Below are 27,714 nucleotides of genomic sequence, written 5' to 3'. Positions count from 1 at the left end.
AAATGGCTATAATTGTGAAGAATAGGATGTAATAAGTTGCACAATGGCGTTTGTTTACTTATCAGCCTTGAAGCTGTAGAATATGCATTCATAATAATAGCATCAGAATAAAATATGGTAAAAAGAAAAACAAATGCATGCACAATTACACATAGCAAGCGGTCATCTTATTTAAAAAAAACATTAGTAATAGTATTGTATTGTGCTTTTAGCAGTTTGTGCAATAATTGGGCAATTATAGAATATGCTGGGAAGTATGTTTTTGTGGTTGGGCACAAAGTCTGTACGCTGTTAAAGAATGCTGACCTTAATTTAGCATGTTCTCCCCAATTTTGGACAGGATTAGAATTTCATATCACAGCAGTTTGAATTGAGGTACCAAAGTGCGGGCTCCACTGGGGCTTAACAGGATCTTATAAACAGTGGTGCTGGCATGGATTTCTCACACAGCACATTTAGTTGGAGCCTCTGCTTCATATTGCATTGTCTCAGCGCCAGTGCAGGCCACTATACTAAACCTGGTCACATTCATTTGTGAATAATGCATTTTGTCAGGGGTGTTGTACTATTTGCCAGGGTTGGGTGGGGAGGGGGGTGGGGGTTTGCCACTGGGGTATTTGCCTAGGTCTGCATTTATCTGCAGCTACTGATGAAACACCTATGCTGAGTATTTCTCTACTGTCAGTGACCTCACTTCTCAGAAATGAATGATGGTATATTGGGATGATCTCACATGAGAGGTTTCCGTCTTGTCACATTTACAGCACATTAGAGGGGACTTTCAGCCTGCTCACTTGCAGCCAGTGTATTTGGCAGGCAGGCATAAAAGCTGAGATTGTGGAACATTTTCTTTTCGTCTGTGCAGCCACGGAGTCCACATTCCATGTTCCAAATTAAATGTATCTCTCTCTGCCTCTCCCTATCTCTCTCAAACTATTTGTGTCTGTCTGAGTTAGAGTTATCACGTGATGGAGCAGACAATAGCGAGGCACTCTGGCACTACGGAGAGGTTAGCCGGAGTTTTTGTGTTGCTTGTCAGTGGGGGGGTGGGTGGGTATCTAAGCCGTGAATAGGATCATTGAGTCGGAGGTAATTTTGGGCCCCGGTGTAGGGCATTAGTTGGACAGGCCTTTCTGCTGACAGGCTTGGTTCTCCCCCACCCCCCTCTTTTTTTTAGTCCCAACCCCCAATTCCCGTCTGCTGCATCGGCATTTCTGTCCAAACCAAAGGCCTCGATCGTGCCCATGACGACATGTCTGATAGGGTGTGGCAGTAAGAACTCTTCCAGGGCTGCACCTTGGGGAGCCAATACATCTAGATATAGATAAGTTGCAACAGCCAGGTTTTAAGCTGAGCCACACTACACATTTCTGTGGTTTTATACGCCACCAGAGTCCATCTGATAAATGAACAGACACATGCTGGACATTCCCATTCATTATCATTGGAAATGGTCGTGCCTGCTGGGAGTTTGTGTTGCAATTGCTGTGGGGGCTTACTGTTGAAGGGCCTCTCAGAGGTGTCCTGATGGCTAAATTTCAGACAATGTTAAAGAGCTGGAGCTGTGCTCAACAAGAGGCTTGGGCTAAAATAACTCACACGGGGAATGCTGCTGTCAAGTGTGCCGCTACACACGCTCACAAAAATGTATAGTCAAAAGGGCTACCCAAACTGATTTCTACTGGCAACATATTTTTCAACTGCAACTAATTAAAAAAAAAATCTGTAATTTTTATTTTCAATATATGATTAACAACTATTTCCTTGAGTTAAAGGCATGTCTGTAAATTGCCTAACCAACAGTTCATACTCTAGAAATATTTAATTTACAATGATATAAAACACAGAGAAGCAGCAAATCATGATATCTGAGAAGCTTGAACCACCAAATATTTGGCTTTTTGTTTGAAAAATCGTTATTTCTCTCAGTTTAGTCATATACTGAATGTTATAGCTCGACTTACATTTGCTGAATAACATTGTGTGATATTCTTAACCCAAGCACTTGAGTCAGAGTAGTGTGAATGAGACTTTACCTCCCAGTGACATTGTGAAGCTTCTTAAATCTGTGGACTTTCCTTCTGATGTAGTGTGAGTTATTTTGACAGTTCCTTACTCTGTATTCTACCTCTGTCCATCTGCTAACTTGGGCTGGCAAGGCTGATTGCCTGAAGGCTTTGAGTTTACAAGCGGCTGGCTTTAAGGCAAGACCTTCAGAGAGAGAAGGTCATCTGTCTGATGTGAGCTTTTTCCAGGTTCAAAGAGAAAAAAAAACTAATTGGCCAATGATAATTGAACAAAAGCAGCCAGGAAGGAGATGGTCAATATCAAGTCCATTCCAGCATAGAAGAAAGATCTTGTCATCTTCTGTCTTCATTATTGGAAGTGCTGCCTCTCCTGCAGTGCTATTTCACCTTGTGTGCTGTTAGGCAATATTTAGATTAGGGAAGAAAAAAATACTATTCAATATTCAGACCTATTCAAGGTTTTCACAACTCTGTCTTTTTTAGTCCGACAGCTTTTCAGCACTCACTAACCGGCTCTGCCTCTCACTTGCTTTATCATCATATAGTTTCTCCTGTTTTGCTGTAATGTTTTTTTTGATGGGACTTTAAAGTCGGGCTCAACAAATTCCATCAGGGTTGGAAAAAAGCTGATAGGAAGCAGGTCTTCAGTCATCATGTTGGAGATGAAGGTCGTAGTTTGCTCTGCCCGTCTAACATCACACTTGCTTCATCTGGTGACAAATCTAGCCATTGATTCTTGATCTGTGGATGGACTCTCTGCTCAGTGCTCTCGAATGGCCGTGTATAGTTGTGGTAGACTTAAATTATGCTATAGCTTTATCTAGCACAGTTTGCACAGCACCTCAATTTCTTTTTTCTTTTTTTTTTTTTTTTGAAGGTGTTTCACACAGAACTTGTAAGATGGCTGTAGTAGCTTTTGGATTTGCATGTTTCTCCTGTTTCTACAGTAGCATCTAATCTCACAGCGCCAAAAACATTTTGCCGGTGCCTGGTAGTAACTAGTTGTTCCTCTTCTTCTGTTGTTCTTTAATGGTGGTTGGCAAACAGCTTTCAGGTGCATTATCGCCACCATCTGGTGGCCGCAAAGCATTACGTACTACACGGCACGTATAAAAACAAATGAAATTTTATTTTTTGAGGTGATAGTCGCATTAACTATTCATTTTTTTAAATAATTCAATGACTATTCAAACATTTGAAAATCGTGACCCATTCCTAATTTAGATGAATAGCAATTTTTCAGGTTAAAAAGTCCAGTTTGCTGGTTAGGGTTAGGGTTAGGGTTAGGGCATTCTTATTGTCAAATTCAAAAATATGCTAGTTTGTACAGGATGCTTGCAGTGGCATTAGTTTTTTTCCCCCCACTCTTTTCTTTCCCCACATTCAGTTTTCAATAATATATATATATATATATATATATTTATATTTTTATTTTTTATTTTTTTTTTGGAGGGGGGGGGTTGCATTCCCTTTCCTGCTTCTCTCTTGTGTTCAGCCATTGTGCCTTTAGTTGCTTACCGAGAAAATAGGTACATCATACTGTTATAAGCAGCAAGAAAAGTGTTAAATTCACCTTGTCATGACAGAGATTTATCAGTGGTAGTAGTAGGGTGTGGAGCACTTCAACTGACTTGATTGCAAGTGTTTGGGTGATAATATTAAATTAGGTCTAGGAGAAAATGTATGACTTCCTGTAGACCCCAAGCTGATCTACTGCATCCTCTCCCCAAGCCCAGAGGAGCTCAATGCACTCAGAGTGCTGATGATACTCTGAAGACATCAGTGGGTCCCTAAGGTAGCAGCACAAAGGAAGATTAGGCACCCTCCTTCAAGGCTTTTGTTAAGTAATTCCACATCTGCTTTAATAATTCAAAGCGGCACCAGCAGTGCCTCCACACAAACGATATATGGCAACGTTGTGATCTCTGTGGCCGGGAGGGAATTTTTTATCTTTCCCTTTGTGCCGTTTTGTGTGCTCTAAACATGAGGTGGGCCTGCCAGGGAAACATATCCACACAAAAGTGTCACACAGTGATGCTTTAAGGTGTTGAAGTAGGTTTGTGAGTGTGTGTGTGTGTGTAGGAGCTACGTAGGCTGTGCTGTACTGCCACTCACTTGTAACATGAACCGGTGTTGTAGCTCTGCCACTGAGGCACCTGTGGGACGCGAGCCCCCATGAGCCACCTGCCTGCCGTATCTGTAGGTGTGTGTGAGTTTCAGTGTGTTTTCTGTGTGAACATGCTGATGAAATAAACATCACACGCACTTACTTCTGTCTCTCGAGAAGCCGAGGATCGGTAGTCATCCGCGGAAGGCATCCCTGTACGTCATTGGGGACAAAGCTAGCATGCAATGGCCTTGGCCTGGAAATAAAATGAGTTATCTAGCAGAATTAAACATTATGCATACTGTATATATTTGCACAAACCCAAACACAGCGGGGCATTTAGACAGTCTAATGCTCACATCAGGTTTTAAATGTATTGTTTGGGGTTTTCGGATTCTTCTTAATAGCCCTTAAGGGAAACACTTGCCTTTTTTCTTTGGTTTTCTCCTCCTCCAACTCTCTTCTCCACTACACCTGTTTTGAGCAATACCTTTGGAGCACAGCTTGAAGTGAATAATGTATGAGTGAGAAAGAGAATCAGAAAACCTTTGTGGACCTTCTGTCCGTCTGTCTCATCAGGCTGTCTGTCCTCCACCCCCTTTGTCTGTGCATCTATTTTTTTCTAGGTTTCTCTCTCACTGTTAGGGAAATTTTTTTTTTTAACTTCAATCCATCTGTCTCTGTCTTTTACAGTGAGGTTTTTTGACTGTGGCCGTGGAGACCTGGTGCGGTTTGAGTGCAGTAACCCCTCTGACTTCCGGATAGAGGCTGACGGAGTAGTTTATGCTGCCAGGAGCCTTCAGCATTCTGCTCTCCCTGAGTCACCGTTGCTGATCAAGGCCAGTGACTCCACCACGCAGCAGCAATGGGTGACCCAAGTCAGGCTGATGCTCTCCACTCAACCCAGCCAGCAGGTGACTACAACCCCAGCCACTTCAACAACATTTCTGACTTTGTTTTGTCGGTTGTCTGACTGATGTTACTGCCTTACAAAGGTGGAATGATCAGTTTTGTCCTTGTATCAAATAACTTTCGGTTATTAGGCACACTGCACATTCACAGATGACTAGTTGCCTAAATTGTAGCGGTTGTTCCGAGAGACTGAATGCTTGCTAATTAAAACTTAATGTGTCAGTTTACTAGGAGCACAAACATATACTCAACACGGTGAGTGGGTAGAAAAAGCAGATGCAAAATAGCTCCTCATAAAGTTGATTTCAGTGAGCATGCCTTTTGATTGAGAGATTATTGCGTTAGCATCCAAAAGGGGATGCACCTCTGTCAGTACTTTGGAGGACGGGAAGCATCTGCCTGAGCTGTAGACTGCTGCTCTAACTGTTCCGCTGGACGCATTGTGCAGTCATCTGCAATTAGTTAGAATGGCCATGTGCTCATATGTCAACATTGTGGTTGGCCAAGGATCAGAGGAAGTGCACAAAAAAAGCACTGCACATGGTTCTGCCTTGTAACCAGGAAATGAAAAGAAGCTCCAAAGGCTGTGTTATTGTAGAGGTTTTAACTTCAGTGCCAGTGGATTATGTGATACTGCTCAATTAGATAATATCTGTTGCTTTAAACTTACTAGGACACTACACCGGGACACTACACACAGAGAGACACACACGCTATTCTCAGCTGTGTCTGCTACTCTCTATCCTGACCCATTCATTAGGGTTATAAGTGAGTCTTTATGTACATATGTTAATAATCATTGCTGTAAGATCTTAAATCATTAGCCGTCTGGTGTCTTAATGAACACCCCCAAATGCAGTAATCGTGTTTGTTTTACAAAGACCAATGTGCTTTTCGTTTTAATCCCCATAATACACTTAAACAAATGGCCACAAGTGGCCATTTCGAAATGTGTGGTGCAGCAGATAATCTCAGGAAAGGCGGCCATCATATTTTATGTGGGTGCAGATTAAAAGTTAATACTGACAGTTATGTGTAGTTAGTGTCAGTGCTGCAGGTGCAGTGGTCTGCCGGGCCGAAAATTAAACTTGCAGCCAGTAATGATTTCATGGCTTTCCAAAACACCATCGTTAGCCAGTGACAGCCATTTACTACAGGGACTCCTGCAGGTATGTGATTTTAATGATACCATTAGTCACTGTTGTTGGTTGGTCAAAGGCAAATACATACGTGTCCCAAACAAGAAGACACAGACTTCCTATAGGTTTTCTAAGATTTTATATAAACGTCAGAATCTCACATAGGTTCGACATGTCATCATCAGTAGTTATACTCTGGTCTGTATCAAGTGAGAGCTGTTGAATTTGCCCTGATTTGTCCATAATGAATTCAGGGATTGACTTTCCCGCATCTTGCATGTTTATGAGGTCATGAGCGGTTATCTTCCCCCCAGCACAATTATTGTCATGAATCATCATGCATCTCTTAATCACATCAGCGATTAAATTTTTTTATTAGTGCCATGAATGCTGCAGCCTTGGGGAAACATTTTAATCAATGACAGCCAAACAATATCCTCATTAACATGAGAGTGTCGCCCACTATCTCCACCTCAATTAGAACCTCAGCTCCGCTGCAGTCCGAGAGTCGAAAATGTTTCAGAATCGGAAAGAATTTTTCTAAAAGGGCAAATACACACATGCGTAATCCTATCCACACGCTCACAAACACTCAGGCCATCACTCAGCATAACACTTTCCTGGACTCTGAAGTAGACTCCTAGTCAGAAGATGGAGGGGGTGCGGAGAGTGTGCATGGGTGCAGACCAACGGCGCACCAGAGATAGATGCGTGTTGGGCTGAACAAACCCACCATGCCATTCATCATTCCAGATGCAGGTTGCAAATAATTACTGCTCTCACTCGCACCGATTTTAATAGGGTAATAGATATTTCTGAAGCATGCCCCTTCGCTATCTGTCCGCTTGCCTCTCTGCATTTCCAATGTGTGAAAGCAGTATAATCGGATTTCAAACATGATTAGTGGAAGCTCTCCGACAGCTCCCCAGATGTTAGAGGAGAGGGGATGTGGGATATGGGTCACGATATAAGGTGGCAAAGTGGTAATTAATTTTTGTGTTTGCATAGGGCATTTTGTAGTCATTTGTTGGCCTTGACTACCACACAACCAATCAACATTCAAATAATTACAGGCAACATAATGGAAAATACTTCAAGGGACTTGACAGTTCCATTGAAATCCCGGCTATCACTCACTGACATTGACGGATTTTACATATTGTTTTTCTGTTTTCCTTCCTGCCTTGTTTTGTTCAAGGTTATTTTAACTTTCTCTGGCACTACTTCAGTCTTCTCAGTCTCTGGAGCAGCATAGGCAATTTGAGCCATCTGTGTGTTTAGTGTCTGGCTTGCAGGTACCATCCTCCTTTGTTTCAAATCTCATTCATTACAGCCGAGGGAGGATGGCAGATCCATTATGGAAGCTGGTCTGTCTGTGTGGGTGCATTTTATCAGCACATAAGAAGAGGTCTGACATTTAAAGCAAACCAGCGTTGGTGCTGTGCGGCTGCCGCAGTAGCCACACCAAAGTGTTTCAAGGCATATCATCACATGTTGTACTGCAGATATTTTAAGCTACAAAGAAAGACTTAAAATAATGGATTATTTGATTGAACACACAGTTGGAATAGGTATTAAATGAAATTTAGAAGAGCTTATTAGATTTAGCAGAAAATGGCAGCTTGTTTCCTTTCATCACCACATCAGCTTCCTGTTGTAAAACCAAGCCATGCTCTACAGCCATGCTAGCAGCTCTGTGAGGCTGTGCATAACTGGGATTTGAGCAAAATGCTAAAGTCAGCATGCTAACATGCTCACAGTGGCAGTGGTGGTGTTAGAGGTAATGTCAGGGCATAATCAAAGTCAGCAGGAATAATTATCTGGAAACCATGCCGCCAGCATGGCTGAAAATGCGCATACTCTCATTTTAATACATAGATATGGTCACTACCCAACTCTTGAACTAAATCGTTTCTTTTTCACAGGTCCAGGAAGTTGCCGTCCCTCCAGTCATGTCCAAGGATTTGAAGGAAATTGTGTTTCCATCACGAAACATGGACAGCCAACTCAAACGCATGAAGAGAGACTGGGTCATCCCCCCAATCAATGTCCCAGAGAACTCACGAGGCCCATTCCCGCAAGAGCTTGTCCGGGTAACTTGGCTCACCCAAGCACACGCATGCCTACACATACCACTCTCACAACTTCAAAGAAAATGCTTTTTGCATGATCTGACAACCTTTTAGGTCCCTGATGCTTTGAGCTCCCACTCAGAGGGTCACAGACAGGAGACTTATGCCTTCAACAAAATGCTTCATATTTACAGCACTTTTCTAAAGGTCGCAGCTTTTTTTTTTTTTTTTTTTGGCCTGTATTATTTATCTTTTGTTTCAGGGGGCAGTCAGTACCAATGTAACGTGGTATTATTTAGAAGCAGGGCGAAATCTGAAGTGCTCACCAGTGCAGTAGTTCCTTGGTTGCCTGTTCAGATATTATAGTCCTTTTATCACGGCTCAAGGACACACACGGCCCAGTTCATTTGCAGCAATTCTATGGCTGGGGCTGGGTGTGGGTGGCTGACAGAGGACAAGCAATACTTGGGACAGCTAAGAAGAAGTAGATCCTTTCTCAGCAAATTAAGTTGACTTCCTTAGTTAAAGCCCTGTACATGCCATTTGTGTGTATTATATTTAAACCGGCCATATTAAAAGGGATGTTTCTTAGCTTTAGTGGGTGATATCAGGATGAGGAAATACTTTGTTTGCTCAGCATGGATCTCGGGTGTAGGCACAGAGGGTCTCGGCTTACATGGCAAACAGGATAGACAGCCCGGCCAAGACAGAATTTCAATACTACACAGACACACACACTCTTTATATGCACTCTTTTACTTACACAGCAACCTATTTTTAAACCAGTGCTGAAATGATAAGTCAATAAATGAGTCAATCTACAGGAAGTTATTTGCAACTTTAATAAAAAATGAAATAAGAAAAAATTTCTGGGTCTAATTTCCCACAGACAGATTTGCGTTTCTCTGTTTATTATTAGAAATGTAATACTTTTGGATTTGACTGTTGGTCAGAAATAAAAACAATTGGAAGACATCTCTAAATCACCAAATGTATGGAATCCTTAATGAAAAGATTTAGGATTTTTTTTTTAACTCTCTATGTGGATAAACCTTTATTGTTCAAGTTATAGTTGATATTGTTGTGAAGCATTAATTAATAAATCTTAATACCCACAGATTCGGTCAGACCATGATAAAAACCGGTCCCTCAGATACAGTGTGACAGGCCCTGGCGCTGACCAGCCCCCCACCGGCATCTTCATCATCGACCCAATTTCTGGAGAGCTATCAGTCAACAAGCCCCTGGATCGAGAACACATCTCCAACTTTCATGTAAGTCAGACACAATAGTTTATTTAAAAAACAAACCCTGTAATTATATCTCTATAATTAGCAAATGGTTTTTCCAGCCTTCTTCATCAAGAGAAATGTGTTCTCTCTGGCAGTGCTGTACATTCCTGCCAGTTGGCATGTGCTCAAGGGTCATGTGTAGCCTAAACGGCCTCCTCAGACTCAATAAAGACTGGGGTCTCCCAGGAAATCTGACTTATCCGTCTGAGAATTTAAAGGATTTAATGTGATGTTTTTGACTGAGTGTGTGTTGGATACATTACGAGAACTTCAGCTCCTTCTCGAGCTGCTGTATTCATTAGTGGTCCTTCCATGGCAGTGCTATGGTCTTTAAATTATACAGCTTAATCTTCAGTACTATATTTTCATGTGCTTTAACATAAACTAGCAAGGTTGTAGTTAAGATAAAATGATGCAACAAATTCATCTAATAGGGTGTAATTCCGTGTTCTTTGAAGGTCATGAAAGACTATTGCAACAAAAAAGCTTTGCAGGCATCCTTTGCTTGTTCAGTTTATGGCATATGTGAACTGTAAAGTGTCGAGCAGTACAGGAGCAGCTCAGAATGGTTTTAGTTGAACATGTCACTCTATTTCCTGTAATGCACAGGCACATAATGTATACTGTACACTGTAGATTTTCAACATACACTGTATTACTTCTGTTTATTCTAGAGTATGAGCCCTGTGTTTGGTACCAAACCCGAAGGTGTCTGTATGTTGGGAACAAATGCACGTGAATTGCACAAAGATTCAGCAGATCAAAGCTGTTTTTGTGAAACAGAACTGAACCTGTCGTGACCCACTGTTAGGCAACGGTACTGAATGAAATCAGAGTATATATGTTTCAAGACACAACAATAAAAATGCAGCTAAAAGGCCAGTGCTGTTGTCGATTCTGGCAGGTATCAGACAAAATCTGATCACTGTTTGTCTTTTCCGCTGCACGTGCTAGAGCTAGAAGTGGGAAAGGCTTCTTCTGTCCAAAGAAAGAATTCCTTTCTCGGTCGTGCAGATCTGAATAAAAAAGGATTTTCTGAGCATTTGCTCTTCTACATATATTGAAAGATTTTAATGATGGTTTTAGAGGTTAAGAGTCACAGCACTTTAATGGACGATATTCAGTGAGTGGTTTCTCCCAACATATTGTTTGCACAGATGATAATAGTCCTTGCTTGAGCAGTTCTACAGTCCAGATGTGTTTGTGTTTTCCACCAGCTGAGAGCTCATGCAGTGGACCTGAACGGCAACCAGGTAGAAAACCCTATTGACATTGTGATCAATGTAATCGACATGAACGACAACAGACCCGAGTTCACCCATCAGATCTGGAACGGCACTGTTCCAGAGGGTTCAAAGCCAGGTAATATACCGCGTAAAGCCAAGCACCGCACCACACTGTATGAGTAAACGATTGGCTGTAGTCTGAGCCTTTACCTCCACATGTTGCCAGAGTGAATCAAACAGCATTGATGGCATTCCTGGGGCGGCCTCTTGGTTAACTGTGCTTCTGCTGTAATAAAGCATTCAGTGGTAATTTAAGATCACATGAAAGAATATGGGTTGTCTGTATTACAAAGCTATAAATCTGGTAGTGTTCAAATAGCACTATTCACTCAACTTTTAGTGCCTTTTGATTGGCAGAAAAAGAAATAAATGGAGCGATAACATGAATGTATTTGCATCATTGTATCCTGTAGGAACGTTTGTTATGACTGTAACGGCTGTTGACAAAGATGACCCCAAAGCATCTAATGGGATACTGCGTTACAAGATCCTGTCTCAGAATCCAGAGAGTCCGACCTCCAACATGTTCACCATCAACAATAAAACAGGAGGCATCATTACGGTGGCAGCAGGCCTGGACAGAGAGGTGACTGACACATTTTCTTTCTTTTTTTTTTGCTGCTTCATTTCTTCTGTATTTTTCTTTACCTTGTCCTACACCTGTTTATAACATAGCTTTCTTTCTCTTGTATTTTGCATTGCATACACATCAATGTTGTTGCCATTCCACTCCCTCTATAATGTTTATGTATGTGGATTTTTTATAGAATTGTTTTACCGGACTTTAAGTGAAACCCTCATTAGCAGGGCCATCCATTATAGTAATTCATTTTCGTCTTGCATTTGCTGCTTGTTGTAGATGTAGATCAACATATCCATTTTCCATGTTTACATAAATGGGCTGTGCATTTTTTATATGATGACAAAACACAGCTTGAGTATCTTTGCTAATATCCAGACTGTCTGAGAACTAATGAGCCAAAGTGAATTTTGCTGATTACTAACTAAATGAGAAGTAGAAATGGACTTCGCTCTTTCACACTTATTTACTCTTACAAGGAGGTAGCGTGCATCACTGAGCAGCTAAATGTTTTCCTTCCCTCATTCTCGCCTTCTGTCTTTTTTTTTTTTTTTGTCTCTTAAGCAGAAGCTTTACTTGCATTTTCTTTCTCTCTATTTCCCGTGCTGTAAATGTTGCCACTCTTTCATTTAATCGGATCGCATGGCTGTTTGAGAAAATAAATAAAATAATATAGAAAGCTAGTGCCAGTTGGTGCAATTCTAGTGAGGGCAATCTGACTAGGTGGCTGCTCAATCACTTCCGCCCTGGGGCCGCCGTTTTATGTCTGCCAGTTGCCACCATGAAAGTAATTTGCCCGACTCTCATTACCTAGCAACTGGTCCGTCACCTGAGTGGCTTTTAATGTGAAAAGAGTCATTTGTTAGCTTCACGATGGTGTACATAGCAGAGGTGGAACTTTCACACATCCACTAACTCGCATCCCCCCACAGGGAATAAATCAGATTTATATAAAAAGCCACTATTAGTCATCATAATTAAGAAGCTATCCAGTTCAGATATGTTTCATTTTAGTTGAAAACATTAATACTCATGTGCACTGAGTTACCAGCTTATTAGGGGCACTTGTAAACTGTATTGTAATCCAATACAATACCAATACAATAGCCCAGAAATAAATCTTCATGGTTAGGGCTAGTCTGTAATGCTCACTTTTTGCTGACACTAAGTCAGAGAGGTGGTGATTTAACTTTGTCATTTGAGGCTGTAGTTTGTGGTAGTTTTGTAATGAACTGAATTATACATGCTCATCGTAATGTAGTTTAAAATAAATTCACGTAGCAAAGAATAGTGTTGTAATCCTGTTATTGTTTGTCTTCCCTTCCCCTCCAGAAAGTGCCCCAGTACACGCTGATCATCCAGGCCACTGACATGGAGGGCAACCCCATGTACGGCCTCTCCAACACCGCCACCGCTGTCATCAGAGTCACTGACGTTAACGACAATCCACCAGAGTTTACTGCTGAGACGGTAAGAAACAAACTCATATATACACAGTAATCTTAGCTAAAGAAAAGCACCATAAGTACCCTCCCCATTTCATCCTAGTGTGGATATATGCACTGAACCATCGGTTCTTCTCACTTAACTAGTTCTGCTTGCCCAGCATTTCTGATGCCATACAGATACAAGTAGCCAGCCATGCGCAAAGTGTTATATTCCCCTCCAAATGTTGACACATGCAACTACAGGGATGTCTGCCTGAGTAAGAGAGGCACTTACTGTGCTTGCGAATCACTGAAATTTGTAATGCTACTGTTGTGCTATCAGGGGAGGACAGGGAATGAGATGACCATGACGACATGATAAGTTACCTTAGATGTCTATTTACTCAAGATTGGTCCTGCTGTGCTGTGTAAGGCAATGCTCTGTGTGTTTTCTGCTGCCACAGCAGTATCACTAACAGCTCGCTCTTCTGTACGTTCATGGTTTATTCATGCAGTTTTTCGGCGAGGTGCCTGAAAACCGTGTGAATGTCATTGTGGCCAACCTGACGGTGACTGACAAGGACCAGCCCAACACGCCAGCCTGGAATGCTGTCTACAAAATCACCGGGGGCGACCCCACCGGCAGGTTCTCTGTGCCCACTGATCCAACCAGTAACGAGGGCCTGGTAACAGTCGTCAAGGTAAGGCCTCCTCTTCAAACTCCCCCTTTTTAACCCCCCGGAGATGCATAGTAAATGTATGTATGCCATAGTGAGAGGTGGGCAGTGGTTGGCTCTGCATTATTTTCTGTCAGTTAGGAAATTCTGTGCGCGTATATTGTTTATTTATAAATACACACTGAAATTGATAGAAGTGAAGATGTCTTAAATGTTATGTTGCTCCCTGTTAATTAAGAGAACAAATTAATACTCCCAACTGCCTGGTTCACTTGTTCAGTAGTAAAACTATTCATAGGAGGTTAGTACTGATAACATTTTATTGATTTTACAAAGATTAAAGTACTGACAGTGCTTACTATGGTGAGGAGCTTTGCTACTAGCAAATTCTCAGCTTGAATTGTGTGCATTCAAATTCATAATGTATGATTAAAACTTAGAACAATTTTAAAATTCAGGACACATTTCAGATGAAATCTCTTGCCGTTGTGTATCCACAAAAGGTTACAGTCTCTGCATCACATCTCACAGAGCTTTCACAATAAAATATTTTTTAGGCAAGATGAAAAAAAAGCTTCCATTCTTTGTGTTGCTCTCTCACCAGTTTCACCAAAAGTGTAACGTGGTTTAATTTGCCCTGCATTTTGATGTGTGATTCCCTCTCTGTACACTCCCTTCTACTGTTTTCCAGCCTATTGACTATGAAATCAGTAGGACATATGTGCTGACAGTTGAAGCAAGGAATGAGGTCCCCCTGGCCAGAGGCATCCACTCTCCTCGTCAGTCCACTGCCACTGTCTCCATCAGAGTGATAGATGTCAACGAGAGCCCCTACTTCGAGCCCAACCCCAAACTCATCAGACTAGAGGAGGGAATGATGCCTGAGTCAACTCTGACTACTTTCACTGCACAGGATCCTGATCGCTTCATGCAGCAAAGCATCAGGTAGATTTTACAGTAACAATAAAAAAAAGAAGAACTTGAGAGCTGTGTGATTGAAACATTATATATCTTGAAAGGAATCAGGTTCGCAGATGTACAATCTGATGAGTTTCTCAAGCGTTTAAAGTTAGCTTAATTTCCTCAAATGCCTGTTCCCTCTTAAAAATACGGCACAGATGTTTAGATCGCATGTTTTATCACACATTTAGGTAAAGTAATTTGCTGCAAAAATGATAAGGTACTGGTAGGTGCATTACTGATTATGTATGTGTGTCACAGAAATGACATGATGGGTTAAGATAACTGTTTACCTTGGCCGTTTTCTCCATCCCTCCTGCCCGAAATAACACGAAGCAGCCAGCATGTCTCCATTTCATTCTTGTTGTACAAGCCCTATTTCTTTTTTTTTTTCCTTTTTCATCATCAGACGTCTTGCCTCACAGCTGTTTGGTCATGGAAGAGTTTATCTGCCGGAAAACAGTCCATGAGAAATAAGCTAACTTTGTAATTCCATGGTTTGTCCTACAAATTAGTTTCAGCTACAGATAACAACAAGCCAGTTTGGTCTCCCCTGAGAGGCTGCTCTCAGAAGTTAGAATAATTATGTAAAATGTATGACATTTAAAATATTTATTCTGTGTAAACAAATAAAAACAAAAGCAGTTTTAGAAGAAAAAGATGCCAAACTGGTAATGTAGACCAAATCCATCAAGTAGATTTCGTTCTGCAGAAAACAAAATTGAACCTTTTTAGAATTTTATACTACTTTTAAAAAGAACTTGCTGATAATTCACAACATGGAAATATGGCTTAAAGTGAATTGTAAGGATTATGAATTACTGTGTAAACCTCTTTTTTTCTCCTTCCCTCAGATACTCCAAACTCTCAGATCCAGCTAACTGGCTGAGGATTGACCCCAACACTGGTCGTATAACCACAATTGCCATTTTGGACCGAGAGTCGCCCTTTGTGAAGAACAGTTTGTACAATGCAACATTCCTGGCTTCTGACAGCGGTATGTAACCATTCAAGTGGTACTGCAGTTGCCAAAAATACCTTGTTGAGCCCCTGTGATGCACCAGTTACATGGCCTAGGTGTTTTAGCCAGGCTGTTACACAAGCACTCTATTCCAGGCCATTATTGTTAGAGCATTCAGGAGGAGATAATGCTGCCTTTTCAAAAGGAAGCCTAGCGGATGTCTAATGTAGCCTACCTCTCAAAGGTCAGTCTCCCACCCAGCATCACTTTGACTACCTCTGTGATGTTTTTCACCTGAAGCCAGTGCACAAACAGACTGTATCTATTGAAAAAAACTACCTCAGTTACAGCCACAAACACATCCTCCACGTTTGAAGGTCAACCAGGCACTTGGCCTGTCTGGGACGCTGACCACCTTAGTTGAAGGTTAATGTGCAAGCAATCCCTGGTCCATCCAGCTTGTGGATATATTCACCTCTTCCCTGCACTGGTGGGATTTACCTCTGTTCAGGTTTAACCTGTTCTCCGGAGCATAGCTTAGGCCAATAGGCTTAAAAACTCTACCAATAAAGAGGTTTCTCAGCATTAATGGGTCAGGATTGGATGACTAGCTCCTTTGAGCGTGGCCTGAATGGTAAAAAAGCCTCTTAGCTGAGTGAATACATAGAGGAGCCTGAGAGGAGCGACAGTGGGCTCTGTTTGTCTGCTTTAGTATTCCCATCCCGTGTCCTTCGTCAGGAAGACGTTCTTCAGGCGCGCACAGACACACACACATTCACTCTACCCAAATGTTCTGATATCTCCCTCTTTCCGTCTACCTCCTCACTTGAGATTAGATTCTCAGATCAGTATGCAGTTTGGATGGGTCTTCTCCCACTAGAGTAAATAGCTGTTTAGAGTGTCTTTTTACAGCATGAGACCCGAGGAATAAACTTCATACTTTACTTTTCTCTGCTGGGTGCAAAATGAGAGCTGGAATTTCAGTAGTTTATATTGCTATCCATATGAAAATATTTTTTTTTAAAAATCCCTTTTCTCATAAATATGTATGTGCTAAGTGTGATCGTGCGTGTCTGTCATTTTATGGTTCATGTAGGTGTACCTCCAGCAAGTGGCACAGGTACTCTCCAGATCTACCTGCTGGACATCAACGACAATGCTCCCAGGGTGTTCCCTCAGGAGGCAGAGATATGTGAAAAACCAGAACCAAATGCCATCAACATCACTGCACTCGATGGAGACCTGAACCCAAACGCAGGGCCGTTTGCCTTTGAGTTAGCCCACAGGCCCTCTGATGTTCGCAGAAACTGGACCATCACAAGAATCAGCGGTAAGACACAGAATACACGCACAAAAATTTCATAACAACAACTCTAATTAGATTCATATGAGGCTGCTTAGACTGTACATTTGAGAACAACCATGCACTGTGAAATGTCTGAAATAACCTGTCAAGGACAGTGTTTCATCTTTTTGGCACTGGCTTCCATTTTATTCATTACGGGAAAATGAAGGGAGAGAAAATGACCATTTCCAGTCTCTTTCAATCAGTGGCATTTAATAATTAGAAAGAAAACTAAAAAATTTATATATATATATATATATATATATATATATATATATATATATATATATATATATATATATATATATAAGCAGTCTGTTGTTCAGCAATTACAGCTTGCGACTTTGATCCAACACTTAAAAAATATGTGTAAACACACTGCAGAAAAGTCAGGTAGAGCTGAGATTCATGGTATAATAATGTATTAACCTTACCAAGCAGTCATTAATTGTTTATGCTAATTTGAAGCAAAAATACACGAGTGGAAAAACTCATTTGTTGTGTGCTAGCTATTAGATAGTGTGAGTTGAAACGCAGTGAATATATCTTAATAGGATAATGGCATTTGGATTATGCCATGCCTAAGCAGCATTATCAAAAGGTATTCAGTAGATTTATAAGCTCCAAATCTAAATCCTGGCCATGTTTTGGATTAGATATGCTGATGCAACTTCCAGGTAGGAATTTATGCTGCATATTTGTGGTAAAATGTGTGTAATCATACTGTGAACATGGTCTATACAAATGACTATTCAGAGTTTTGACTTAATCCCCTCTGAAAGACTTATCTGCGAGAGAAACATGATGTTATTTTATATTTATCCACGTTAACTTGCTTAATTCTATACTCGCCACTTCCACTTCACCACTTCATATTTATCTCTTCTGAAAAGGAGCCATCATAGATCGGTCACTCACTCTTTTAGCCCTTTCTTCTCTCCGTCTCTCAGGTGACTACGCTCAGGTGAGCCTGAAGATTGGCTTCCTTGAGAGTGGTATCTATGAGATCCCCATCATAATCACAGACTCAGGCAACCTGCCCATGTCCAACACCTCCTACCTGCGGGTTAAAGTGTGCCAGTGCGACATCAACGGAGACTGCACCGACCAGCAGCACATCATGGCCGCCGGTCTGGGCACGGGAGCCATCATATCCATTCTCCTCTGCATCATCATCCTCCTCAGTGAGTGTCTCAGTGCCTCTCTCAAACAGCACATACATACACAGGGATTATAAAGACAGCTAAACATTATCCGAGATACTACTAGATTACTGTAGGATTATCAGAAAGATAGCCTTGATCAGGCCCCTATCCAAGCTCTAAAACATTGGATCCGATTACATTTGTATGAAAATATGGAAGTTATTATGTTTTGTAATGTGAGATCTCTGTCTTTGTCTATCAGTTCTCGTGCTGCTGTTTGTTGTGTGGATGAAGCGCCGCGATAAAGAGCGCCAGGCCAAGCAGCTCCTCATTGATCCAGAGGATGACGTGAGAGACAACATTCTCAAGTATGATGAAGAAGGTGGAGGAGAGGAGGATCAGGTAAGAGTCATATGGTAAACCCACACAGTGTAGACTCTCCAAAGTAAGAATTGTTTTTTGTTATTCTAGTGATAGGTTTCTGTCTGTGCTGCTTTGTCTGTGTGCTGTCTTATTGCTTTGGAGGGAGATGCCACATACTTCTGAGCACCAGTGGGGATTTAGCCACATTTAAATCAGAATCTGGCGACAGTTGTGTGGGTGTCTGTTTTTTTTTTCTTGCCAGGCCACTGTCAATCAAATTCGTTCAAACTTGCACGATCTTGGTGAAGCAGATAAGATGAGTTTTTCAGTGTTAAATTCAAAACAAATAATACCTCTCTGTCTGAACTTAAACTTTTAGTATTACTCATTTATTGTTCAAGATCTTTAAGGATTATTTTGTTGCATTCCACCTTCCACCTAGAGAGGGACATTTCTTTGGAAGGGTGACATAAGGCGAGTGTGTGGTCTTTGTTAGGAAGAAACATTCAGGTCACATCTATGCAGAACTGTAGCAGTTTTTGTATAACTGAAGCAGCATAAGGACAAAGAGGACCACCAAGTCTTTTTTCTGCAGGCATACATACTGCATACACAGAATGCATTCTTTCTTGTGTTACTCCTGCTCATTATGCTGCTCTAAGATATACCTCGCAGTCATTCACATTGGAAATTGGAAATAGTACTTTTTCAGGGTTTTTTTTTTTTCTAGAAAGCAGTTGGGAATCGAAACCTGGAATCAATAAGGCAAACACATTTTGATCCAATCGGACTTGGAAATAGTGGAAATGTTTTCTCAGCTGGAACTGGTTCCCACTCCACAACTGTAACACACACACACACTCGCCCAGTTGAAATGCAGTGCCACGGGCATCAATAAAGTCACATCTCTGTATCCCCCTGCACTGATCAGGCACATACAGGCACAAATTCAATTGTCCTAATGACCCCTTGTTAGCAGAACGGAATCATTTCATAAAAAAGGCAGTAATATACCAAATGGGCTATTTTCTTGCTGCTGGCTGAAGTGCTCCGGTGGCTTAGGTATAGCAGAAATGAGCGGGAGACCCTGGTCTGACCCAGCACAGTGCCAAATTAGCCTTGGAGACTTGTAATTGGTAAGCTGATGTCATTTGGAGACAGACATCTGCTGTGGTGCAATAATGAAGCTCTGTCTAAGGTAACAATATGACTGGAAAGCCATTATACATCTGCCAGTGATTAGGCAGGAGGGAGTGCACCCACTTGTGTATTCACATCCTCACGTTCAGACACAAAATGCACAAACTTGTGGACCAGAACATGTTGAAAAGGAAACTGTTGCATGATATAACACTCCTCAAAGGCAAACGAACGGGTGCAGCAATTTATTGTGGGAAAACAAGCTTCCATTTTGACTGGCGCAGGTCGCCAGGAGAAAATGGTCTTGTCTGTGGGATCGGGGGAGTCAGTGTTGGGTAAAAAATGGACCTGACTTTCCCAGCGATGTGGTCTTTATAATGCCCACCTCTGTTCTCCCTATCTCCCGCTGGGGAGGAAATTGAAGTGTCAGACCATTGGGCGCTCTCAGAGTATATGATTTTAGTTGCTGCTGCCATTGCCCTGGTTTGTATTGGTTTGTGAAGCACTCATTTCATCAAAGGCAGACAGCTGATCTGGCTGCACTCTGTGGACATAGAAAAAATAATGCAGAAATAATAGCAAATTGAGAAGTTGTTGTGCACAGGTTCGTGGGTGAAAAAAAGATAAAGCGTAAGACAGAGATGAGTCATCTGCTTCTTCAAATGATCTCAGAATAATTTGATGCACATTAACCTTAGACAGCGTGGCTTTGGAGGCGTGCTTTGAAACACGGTCTGATTTGTTTTTCAATCCCATGTAATAAAAGAAACAAAAAGAAATCTGACCTGTCTATGCAGATAGTATGAGTGCCTCATGTTTTTGTCACTGGAGATAAAGAGAAGTTAAAGATAAAGAGAAGTTTAATATGTAACACCTCTTCCTCAATGGTTCTCAGACTTGGGGGCGTACCCCCCCGGGGGGGCATAGAGTCATTCCAGAGGGGGGGGCGTGGTTGGCCCGGGGACAAATATGGAGTGAAACTAAGTAGAGTGAAAATGATTTATGTAGGGAAAATAAACAAACAGGGGTTTACTCATGCTATCATGCAGACCTTTATTTCACTGAAATTGGAAATGGATTCAAACTCCAATTAAAATGGATTCTTTTTTATTTGTTGCTTCCGCTATCAATCATAATGATTGATGATTTAAATTTGTGTTCAAGAACCGCTGTCTTACAGTGTAATTCTGGGATTGTTGCTGCGTTGCTGCTGTTACGTCCAACAGGGCAAGAAACACAAGGGATCATTTAGGATAAATGCTTATTTGCCTTTTTTCGAAAGTTACATGATACAGTTAATCCTATATGGTAAATATGACACTTAGCACACAGACACAATCTTCTGATCCAATTTCCAGTAAGAAAGTAAATAAGCATGTAGTATTTTCCAAAATATCCGGCTATTTCTTAAAAGCATGTAGTAAACAAGCCAGCACTTTAGCCAGATTATCTAAAGTGCTTTATTTAGAGGTAAAGGCAAAAGTGAGTGCTCCAGAAATGTTGATAATAATCTCTCGCTGCGAAGGAAACCAGTGTGGACTCACAACTACATGGGTCAAAACACATCCAGAAAGTCGTTCTGGCAAACTGCAATGGATGTTTACAACAAACTGTTTGGGTAACGATTTAACTGTTCCTCTCTCTTTCCTCCTCCAAATAACCTGGGGTTTGTTTAAAACGTGTGGTCAAATGACTGCTTATGTTTCATTCCCTGTTCCAATTTATTTTTAGAAATGTTCCTGCTATGCCAGATCCCAGCAATTAAATTAGTGTTTAAAATGTTATTATTACCAATAGGGATGATGCTAAAAAACTATGAGAATAAATGAATCCTTATACTATAAGGGAGGTTTTGGACTTCAAGCTCTCCGTTGGCATGATGATAAACAAACTCAGGTCTGTCTTAAATTGCTCTGTGTCTCACAACAAATGAAGTGTATAAGGCTTAGCAGTGCTCAGTCTCCCATGTTTGAATGTGGGTCATGAGTGCCAGAGGGAGCCATTTCACCAGGCCAGTGTACGTGTGAGGAGTCAATTCCCCGAAGGGGATGCTGGTATGTCATTAGACCTTCCTGCTTAGTTCAGCCATTATACGGCTCCGTTGCAATTCCTGTCACCAACTCCTGACCCCTCCGGTGTGCAAACTCACAGAAGGTCAAACAGGATCCAGACTGAAATGGACCAAAGATGATGGATGGCTCTACTGCGTGATGTGTGATGACCATTGTTGTTCTGCAGCTAGCCTCAGGGTGATTGTCGTTCCCCATGAAATCAAATTACACATGAATAATCGATGCGTTTGTTTTAGATTTGAGATGATACTTATTAATGTGGAGTTGAGTAGGTGTTTGTCAAGTGCCCGCTTGTTTCATCGTGTTTGTATATCTGGGTTGTTTGTGCATCATCACAGGGTTTATATTTATTCTCACGTTTATTTTTACATCGGCGCGTCTGCCGCCTTGTATTTATTTATTTATTTATTTTCCCTGGCAGTGTGTGTGCATGCGCCGGTGTGTCTGTGTGTGTGTGTGTGTGTGTGTGTGTAGGTGCATGTGCAACTGAGCAAAGACAATTTTGAAGGGGGATATTAGAGATGGATGGATTACTGAAAATCTTCTAAAGAGGGACAATCCATCATGCACGCTTATTAGGCACACACCCTGATTCTCAAATGGCATTTTCTCTATCATATCTGCTGTCACCGTGATACCATCCAGACTTTCAGCTCAGCTCAGCACGTCTCTTTCTCTCTCCTAACTCCTTTTCTCTCTTCACTCTTTCTCCTCCTCCTTCCCTGCCCATGACTTTGCACAAAGTGGGAGCCATTCAGGTTGCCTTGGTAATGTTAATAGGATTAGCAATGGCTTATGCATATCCACCATCCCGTGTCTGGGCATTGATTAGAGCAAAGCAGTCGCCTGCACATCCTTCCTGCAGCACACTGCACAAGTACAAACACTCTGCAGCGTATGATGTGGTCCTCAGCTTGCCCCCCTCAGTGCTGGCTCTTTTAATGTGTCAAATTGTCCCTGGGCTTGTGCTTCACAGACAAGAAGATTAAAGTTTCCCTCATGTTCCCTCAACTCTCCTCTCTGCACAGAACTTCAAAATCTTCCCTAGACTCAGTTGAACTTCTTCTTCTTTCTCTGTACAGTACAGGATGTGTTTACCTATTTAATTAACCGCACTCAGTTCGGGGTCTCTGCACACTGCTCAGCTAACTCCCATCTGTCTGTGTGTTCCTTAGGATTACGACCTCAGTCAGCTCCAGCAGCCGGACACGATAGAGCCTGATGCCATCAAGCCGGTGGGAATCCGCCGTCTAGACGAGAGACCCCTCCACCCCGAGCCACAGTACCCCATGAGGTCAGCAGCACCCCACCCTGGAGACATCGGAGACTTCATCAATGAGGTAAAAACATCAGCCAGTAACAGTTATTGAAAACTGAAATCAAATCCCAGGAAGCTATGAAGAGAGTTGAAATGAAGGGATCGGTGCCATCACAAAGCTTGAATTTCATTTTCAAGTTGAATGACTTTCTTATAATAAATGTGTATCTAAATAAAGTGTTTGGCTCAGTATCGAGGAGTTAAGCATCGCCTTGTAGTGAGAGAAACAACTTTACTTTAGATTGAATAAATTATTATTAGAATTGTTTTCATCTTTTCCCAGCAGAAAGTAGAAACTTTTCTCATCTCACATATATCCACTCAGACATGTTCTAAGCCCAAAAAGTACATGATGCTAACTCACTTAGATATAATTGTTTTTCTCTTCACTTTCCGCCAAAGTAGAGTTATAGATGTGTCAGCATAGAAATAGGAGATGAGAGAAGCAATACATTGGTTTTCTATGGGAGTGCACTGTTCAGAGTGCCCTCGTTTGCCTGAGGCCATCATTGACTCCAGCATGAAGGGAGAATGTAAAATGAAAAGAGCAGTCATGTATTTTTCACAAGCTCCAACAGACAAGAGTTTCACAGCATTACAAATGGAGTTCTCTCCCAGTTTTTGGATGGCGCCCATGTTTTTAGATTGCTCTTTCAGCTCTGCTCCCCGACCATCTATCTCTCAGATCCCTTTACTCAGGCACCAGTCATTTTCACTCTCACCGTGTGTCATGAATACACCTAATACACTTGTCGTAAAAGCTGATACGGAGCGAAATTCAGTGTTTTGCACCGTCTAATGAAGAACAGTTTGACAGCACACACCATCCTTCATCAGATTTGTTATTTTAATATTCTCGCAAGGCCTTCGAGACTTTTCAAGTCTGAGTATCCTGACCCAGAAAACACTCGCTGCAACCAGGCAATGTTGATCTGTTTTTAGTCCCAGATTTGACTGTCGCTAAAGCTCAGTCATGGTAGCTCCAGCGCTCACATGGAGCTGAAATCTGACCTAACTGATAAGGGCTTGCAGCCAGAGAGACAGAGAGGGTTGGGGGGAGGGAAGGGGCAGGGGTGGGGGTGATTGGGGGGGGGGGCGCTGATCTTCATCCTGAAATGTGCACACACCCTGGGAGCTTGTGGCTCTTAATTAAATTAGAGGGACAAAAAAATTAGGCTTAGGTTTAGCATAAGGACTTTAACCTCACAGTCAGACAAACAAACGTCTATTAGTCAACTCCTGGTCTGTTCCCACAGAGGGTGGGGGCATTAAATACATTAGCACCAACTTGACACGACCTCTGTTGGTCACAGGTGGACACAGTGCCGCAGAGGGAGACAAAGCTGAAGCGATTGCATTCAGTGTTTTGCATAGTGCCTTGTCTCAGCCTTGGCAAGCTTGTCTGTGAATAGAAATACCAGTGGGTTTGATTACACATCTCTTTTGTTATCTGCGGGACAGAGTGACTCCGAAAAGTTAGGGCTGTTCACCATTTCACTAAGAGTCGTGATTGTCTCTAGTACAGCGGATGACTCAGTTATAATGAAATAATGAAGCTGAGTTCTGTGATTGACTAACCGTATGAAACTGCCAGTGGGGTTTTGGTTGTAGATAGAAGGGGCTATAACCAGCAGAGCGATTATGGTTGTAATTGTAATGAACGATCCATCTGTCATATTTCCCACCAAATTATCAGCACCGCAGCCCTGAGCAAATACTTAACGAAAGCTAACAAGTGGAAAATAATCGCTAAGTGCCCCGGCACTTTAATTCAATCCATCTTTTTATTTGAGAGCATTTCAGCGCTATAATGGCAGCGCTGAGGAAACAATAAATCTTTGACAAGTTCCCAATGAGCTGAGGTCTCGTTTCTCTTGTGTTATGTTGCTCCACTTCTTTTAATTCGTTTATTATATGTTGGGTGTCCTCAGTTGTGGCAGTAAGAGGGAGAAACCAGGCGTGGATCCAAAGTGGTTCATGGCCAAAGCACATCTCAACTCCTAGATTAGCAATCCATCAAGTCTCCTGAGTCCCATTAAGGAATGAGGCTGAAAATCAATAACAATCCATAAGGACCTCTCATGATGCTGTGAGGATTTCTGGGAATGTCGAGCATAATTTTCAAAATAGAACGAACCCCACCAGCACCAAGAGCCTCATAGAGACACACATTCGCAACACACACACACACACACACACATTCATCTCATTTCTGCCTCGCTTGAGTCTTGTGCTTGTTGCTACTGTTTAGGCAGGAGTCAGATAAATATGAAATATTAAAGATATCACTATCTAGATTACAGATGAAAAAGTATCAGTGCTGGAGTTGTGCTGCCTGTGCAAGGCCCTTGAAGAGAGAGGGGAGGGGGGCCTTGCACAGGGGTCTGTGGGCGAGGGGGAGATGATTCCAGTCATCTGAGGCTGCTGGTCACGCTCAATCTTGGCTTTTGATCAAGCAGTGGATAATCCTACATCCCAGAAACATCAGGAGAATCCCAACCAAAACACAGAGGAAGCTCATAGGACTACTAGAGCCTGATTTCCTGAAACAAGTGGATTCAGAACCACTGACTGGTTTTAGGCTAGATTAGCCTGTTTGTGTGCAGCAGTGGGGGGGTAGTTGCATTCACGTGGCTTCCTCCTTGTTACGGACGGTGGCGGTGTGCAGACACGGCTTAATCTTTTCATCTAACCGTGGTTTTATTTCCTTCTGTACAGGGACTCAAGGCAGCAGACAACGACCCCACCGCCCCTCCCTACGACTCCCTGCTAGTGTTCGACTACGAGGGCAGCGGCTCCACAGCTGGCTCCCTAAGCTCCCTCAACTCCTCCAGCAGCGGGGGTGACCAGGACTACGATTACCTCAACGACTGGGGCCCTCGCTTTAGAAAACTGGCAGACATGTACGGTGGAAGTGACGACTAGGATACACAGCCACTCCTTGATGGATGGAAAGATGAAAAAAATTTAAAAATGAAGAAAAGGAACGATTTCCTGTTGATGGACATCTACAGCTTCTGATATTCCCTGAGAGAGTGACGGAACTGTGACAGAAAAGAAACACAAAAAAAAAAACATTGATTCAGAAATTTTTTCAAAAACAACCAACCTAGGCTTATTGTTGTAGTCTACGCATACATATGCTTGTCGAAAGCTTAGGCATAGGCTGTGGTCCAGTTGTGGAGGATGTAGGAGGGAACACTGGTGGACTGTCACCACTCGGATTGTTGGTATTGAATGCGCTCAGTTACACTTGAATTTCACAGTACAGAAGCACTGGGATATAATGTGCCTTTTTGTACATTTTTTTGGATCTAAATGATTAGTTTTATGTTCAAGGCTTTAATGGTACTGACTTTTGGAGTGATTTCAAACAAAGTATGTTACACTCTGGTATGCTTCTACATGCTTTTTTTTTTCTTTGGTTACACAATGCTCCTGTTTGTTGAAGATTATTTAAATAAACTACAAAGAAAATGAAGGATCATCTGTTAGCTTGGATGGAAAGAAAACAATTAAGAGCAGCACTGTACAGAACGCTAGACTTCTAGACTTTTTCACTAAAAAATTAAAATTATGCAGCTGGTTGCAAATAAAGGGAGTTATGAATCATACTTTTTGTAGCAGATTTTTTTTCCTTTTTTTTGAAGTGATGTAGTATTTTACAAAAACAACAAAAAAAACTGTTTTGGTCTAATCTATGTACACTTCATTTGCCTTAGTCATCATCTGATATTTTCAAGTTTTACTTCACTGTAAAAAGATGTGTGTACATAATGTTTTTTTTTCTTTATCTTTTCTTTTGATGTAGTATATGAAGAAGTGCAAAAAGTTCCAAACTTGTAAATGTATAATTTGGACTACAAATTCAAGTTTTTTGCATGTTTTTATCAACAAAAATGAAAAATGTTGTTTCCCAAATTTATTTACAAAGTGAAAAAAAAATAAAAAATCTGGGTGACATTAAATGTGTAGAAGTTAAGAGAGTTTTTTGTATAAAACAAAAAAAAAACACATTGATAAAAAATTGAAAAGTAGTGATCATGTCAGCACAACTGTTGAATTTGTACCAAAAATGGGGGGTGGGGTGGGATGACATGCTAGGCACTAATTAATGAATCAGCTTTAAGACTGGAAAAGGTTTTGGACTTAAGCCTTGTGGATAACCATGTGTACTGGAAAACAAATTATACATCTCTGACCCCAACCATCCAAATAAAATGCTAATTTTGGAGCTAAAAACTGCCTCTTTATTTATTTGTTTTTACTCAAACTCAGCATTATTGCAGAGGCTTAATTAGATTGCAAATTTTGCAATCTATCTCAAAGGACAATAGCTTTAAACAAAAAGCAGTTCATCGGACAATATTTTGCCAGAAGGGAGAATAAATCATTAATACTCTTATTTATTTGTTGTTTGCAAACAATGTATAAAACACAAAATGCTTAAGGCCCATACAAGTATGTAGATGATAAGTGGTGTGACTTTCAGGCTAAGAAGAAAACAATACCCTCATTCTGTAACAATATCTGTGTGCCCCTAAGCCAAGTCAAGGTCAAAAGCTCATGGAAAAGCCACATCCATCCTGCACCTGTCTGCTATCAGGGATTTGCACAGTAAAGTACTGTAGGTCAGATTGGACTTGGACCTCATAATGAAGAAAGCATCCAAAAACTTCCAGTAGGGACATTGCACGTACAGTATCTGGACCCTGGGGACATACGGAAGGATGAAGACAAGAATGATGTGCATGTGTGTTTATGCTTGTGTGTGTGCTGTATGTATGTAACAATCTGTTCAGCCGTCATGCGCACAGCGTCGCAGAGCATCAGCCGTTTAGTCTTCAGCTGCCCTTCCTTTCCCCTCTCTCCTTTCTCCTCTATTACTGTG

The 27,714-nt window shown here is 41.6% G+C and overlaps 1 protein-coding gene across 1 annotated transcript in view; it reads left to right on the top strand.

Annotated features, from left to right (window-relative positions):
* Nucleotides 1-27,065, top strand: part of cdh2 (cadherin 2, type 1, N-cadherin (neuronal)) — a 58,513-nt gene extending 31,448 nt beyond the window's left edge. Inside the window, exons 3-16 of the mRNA XM_041054772.1 lie at nt 4,828-5,048; nt 8,111-8,278; nt 9,376-9,531; nt 10,767-10,911; nt 11,249-11,421; nt 12,748-12,885; nt 13,358-13,543; nt 14,211-14,464; nt 15,334-15,476; nt 16,537-16,770; nt 17,736-17,969; nt 18,193-18,332; nt 22,681-22,845; nt 25,542-27,065. Coding sequence (XP_040910706.1) covers nt 4,828-5,048; nt 8,111-8,278; nt 9,376-9,531; nt 10,767-10,911; nt 11,249-11,421; nt 12,748-12,885; nt 13,358-13,543; nt 14,211-14,464; nt 15,334-15,476; nt 16,537-16,770; nt 17,736-17,969; nt 18,193-18,332; nt 22,681-22,845; nt 25,542-25,748 — 2,564 coding nt within the window. The 3' untranslated portion in view covers nt 25,749-27,065. The remainder of the gene's footprint in view (nt 1-4,827; nt 5,049-8,110; nt 8,279-9,375; nt 9,532-10,766; nt 10,912-11,248; nt 11,422-12,747; nt 12,886-13,357; nt 13,544-14,210; nt 14,465-15,333; nt 15,477-16,536; nt 16,771-17,735; nt 17,970-18,192; nt 18,333-22,680; nt 22,846-25,541) is intronic.
* The last annotated feature ends 649 nt before the right edge of the window (nt 27,066-27,714 follow it).

This window comes from Toxotes jaculatrix, chromosome 14 (assembly GCF_017976425.1).
Source record: "Toxotes jaculatrix isolate fToxJac2 chromosome 14, fToxJac2.pri, whole genome shotgun sequence".
Taxonomy (NCBI): Eukaryota; Metazoa; Chordata; class Actinopteri; family Toxotidae; genus Toxotes; species Toxotes jaculatrix.
The sequence above is the reverse complement of the archived record's forward strand: the minus strand, read 5'-3'. Positions and strand labels throughout refer to the sequence as shown.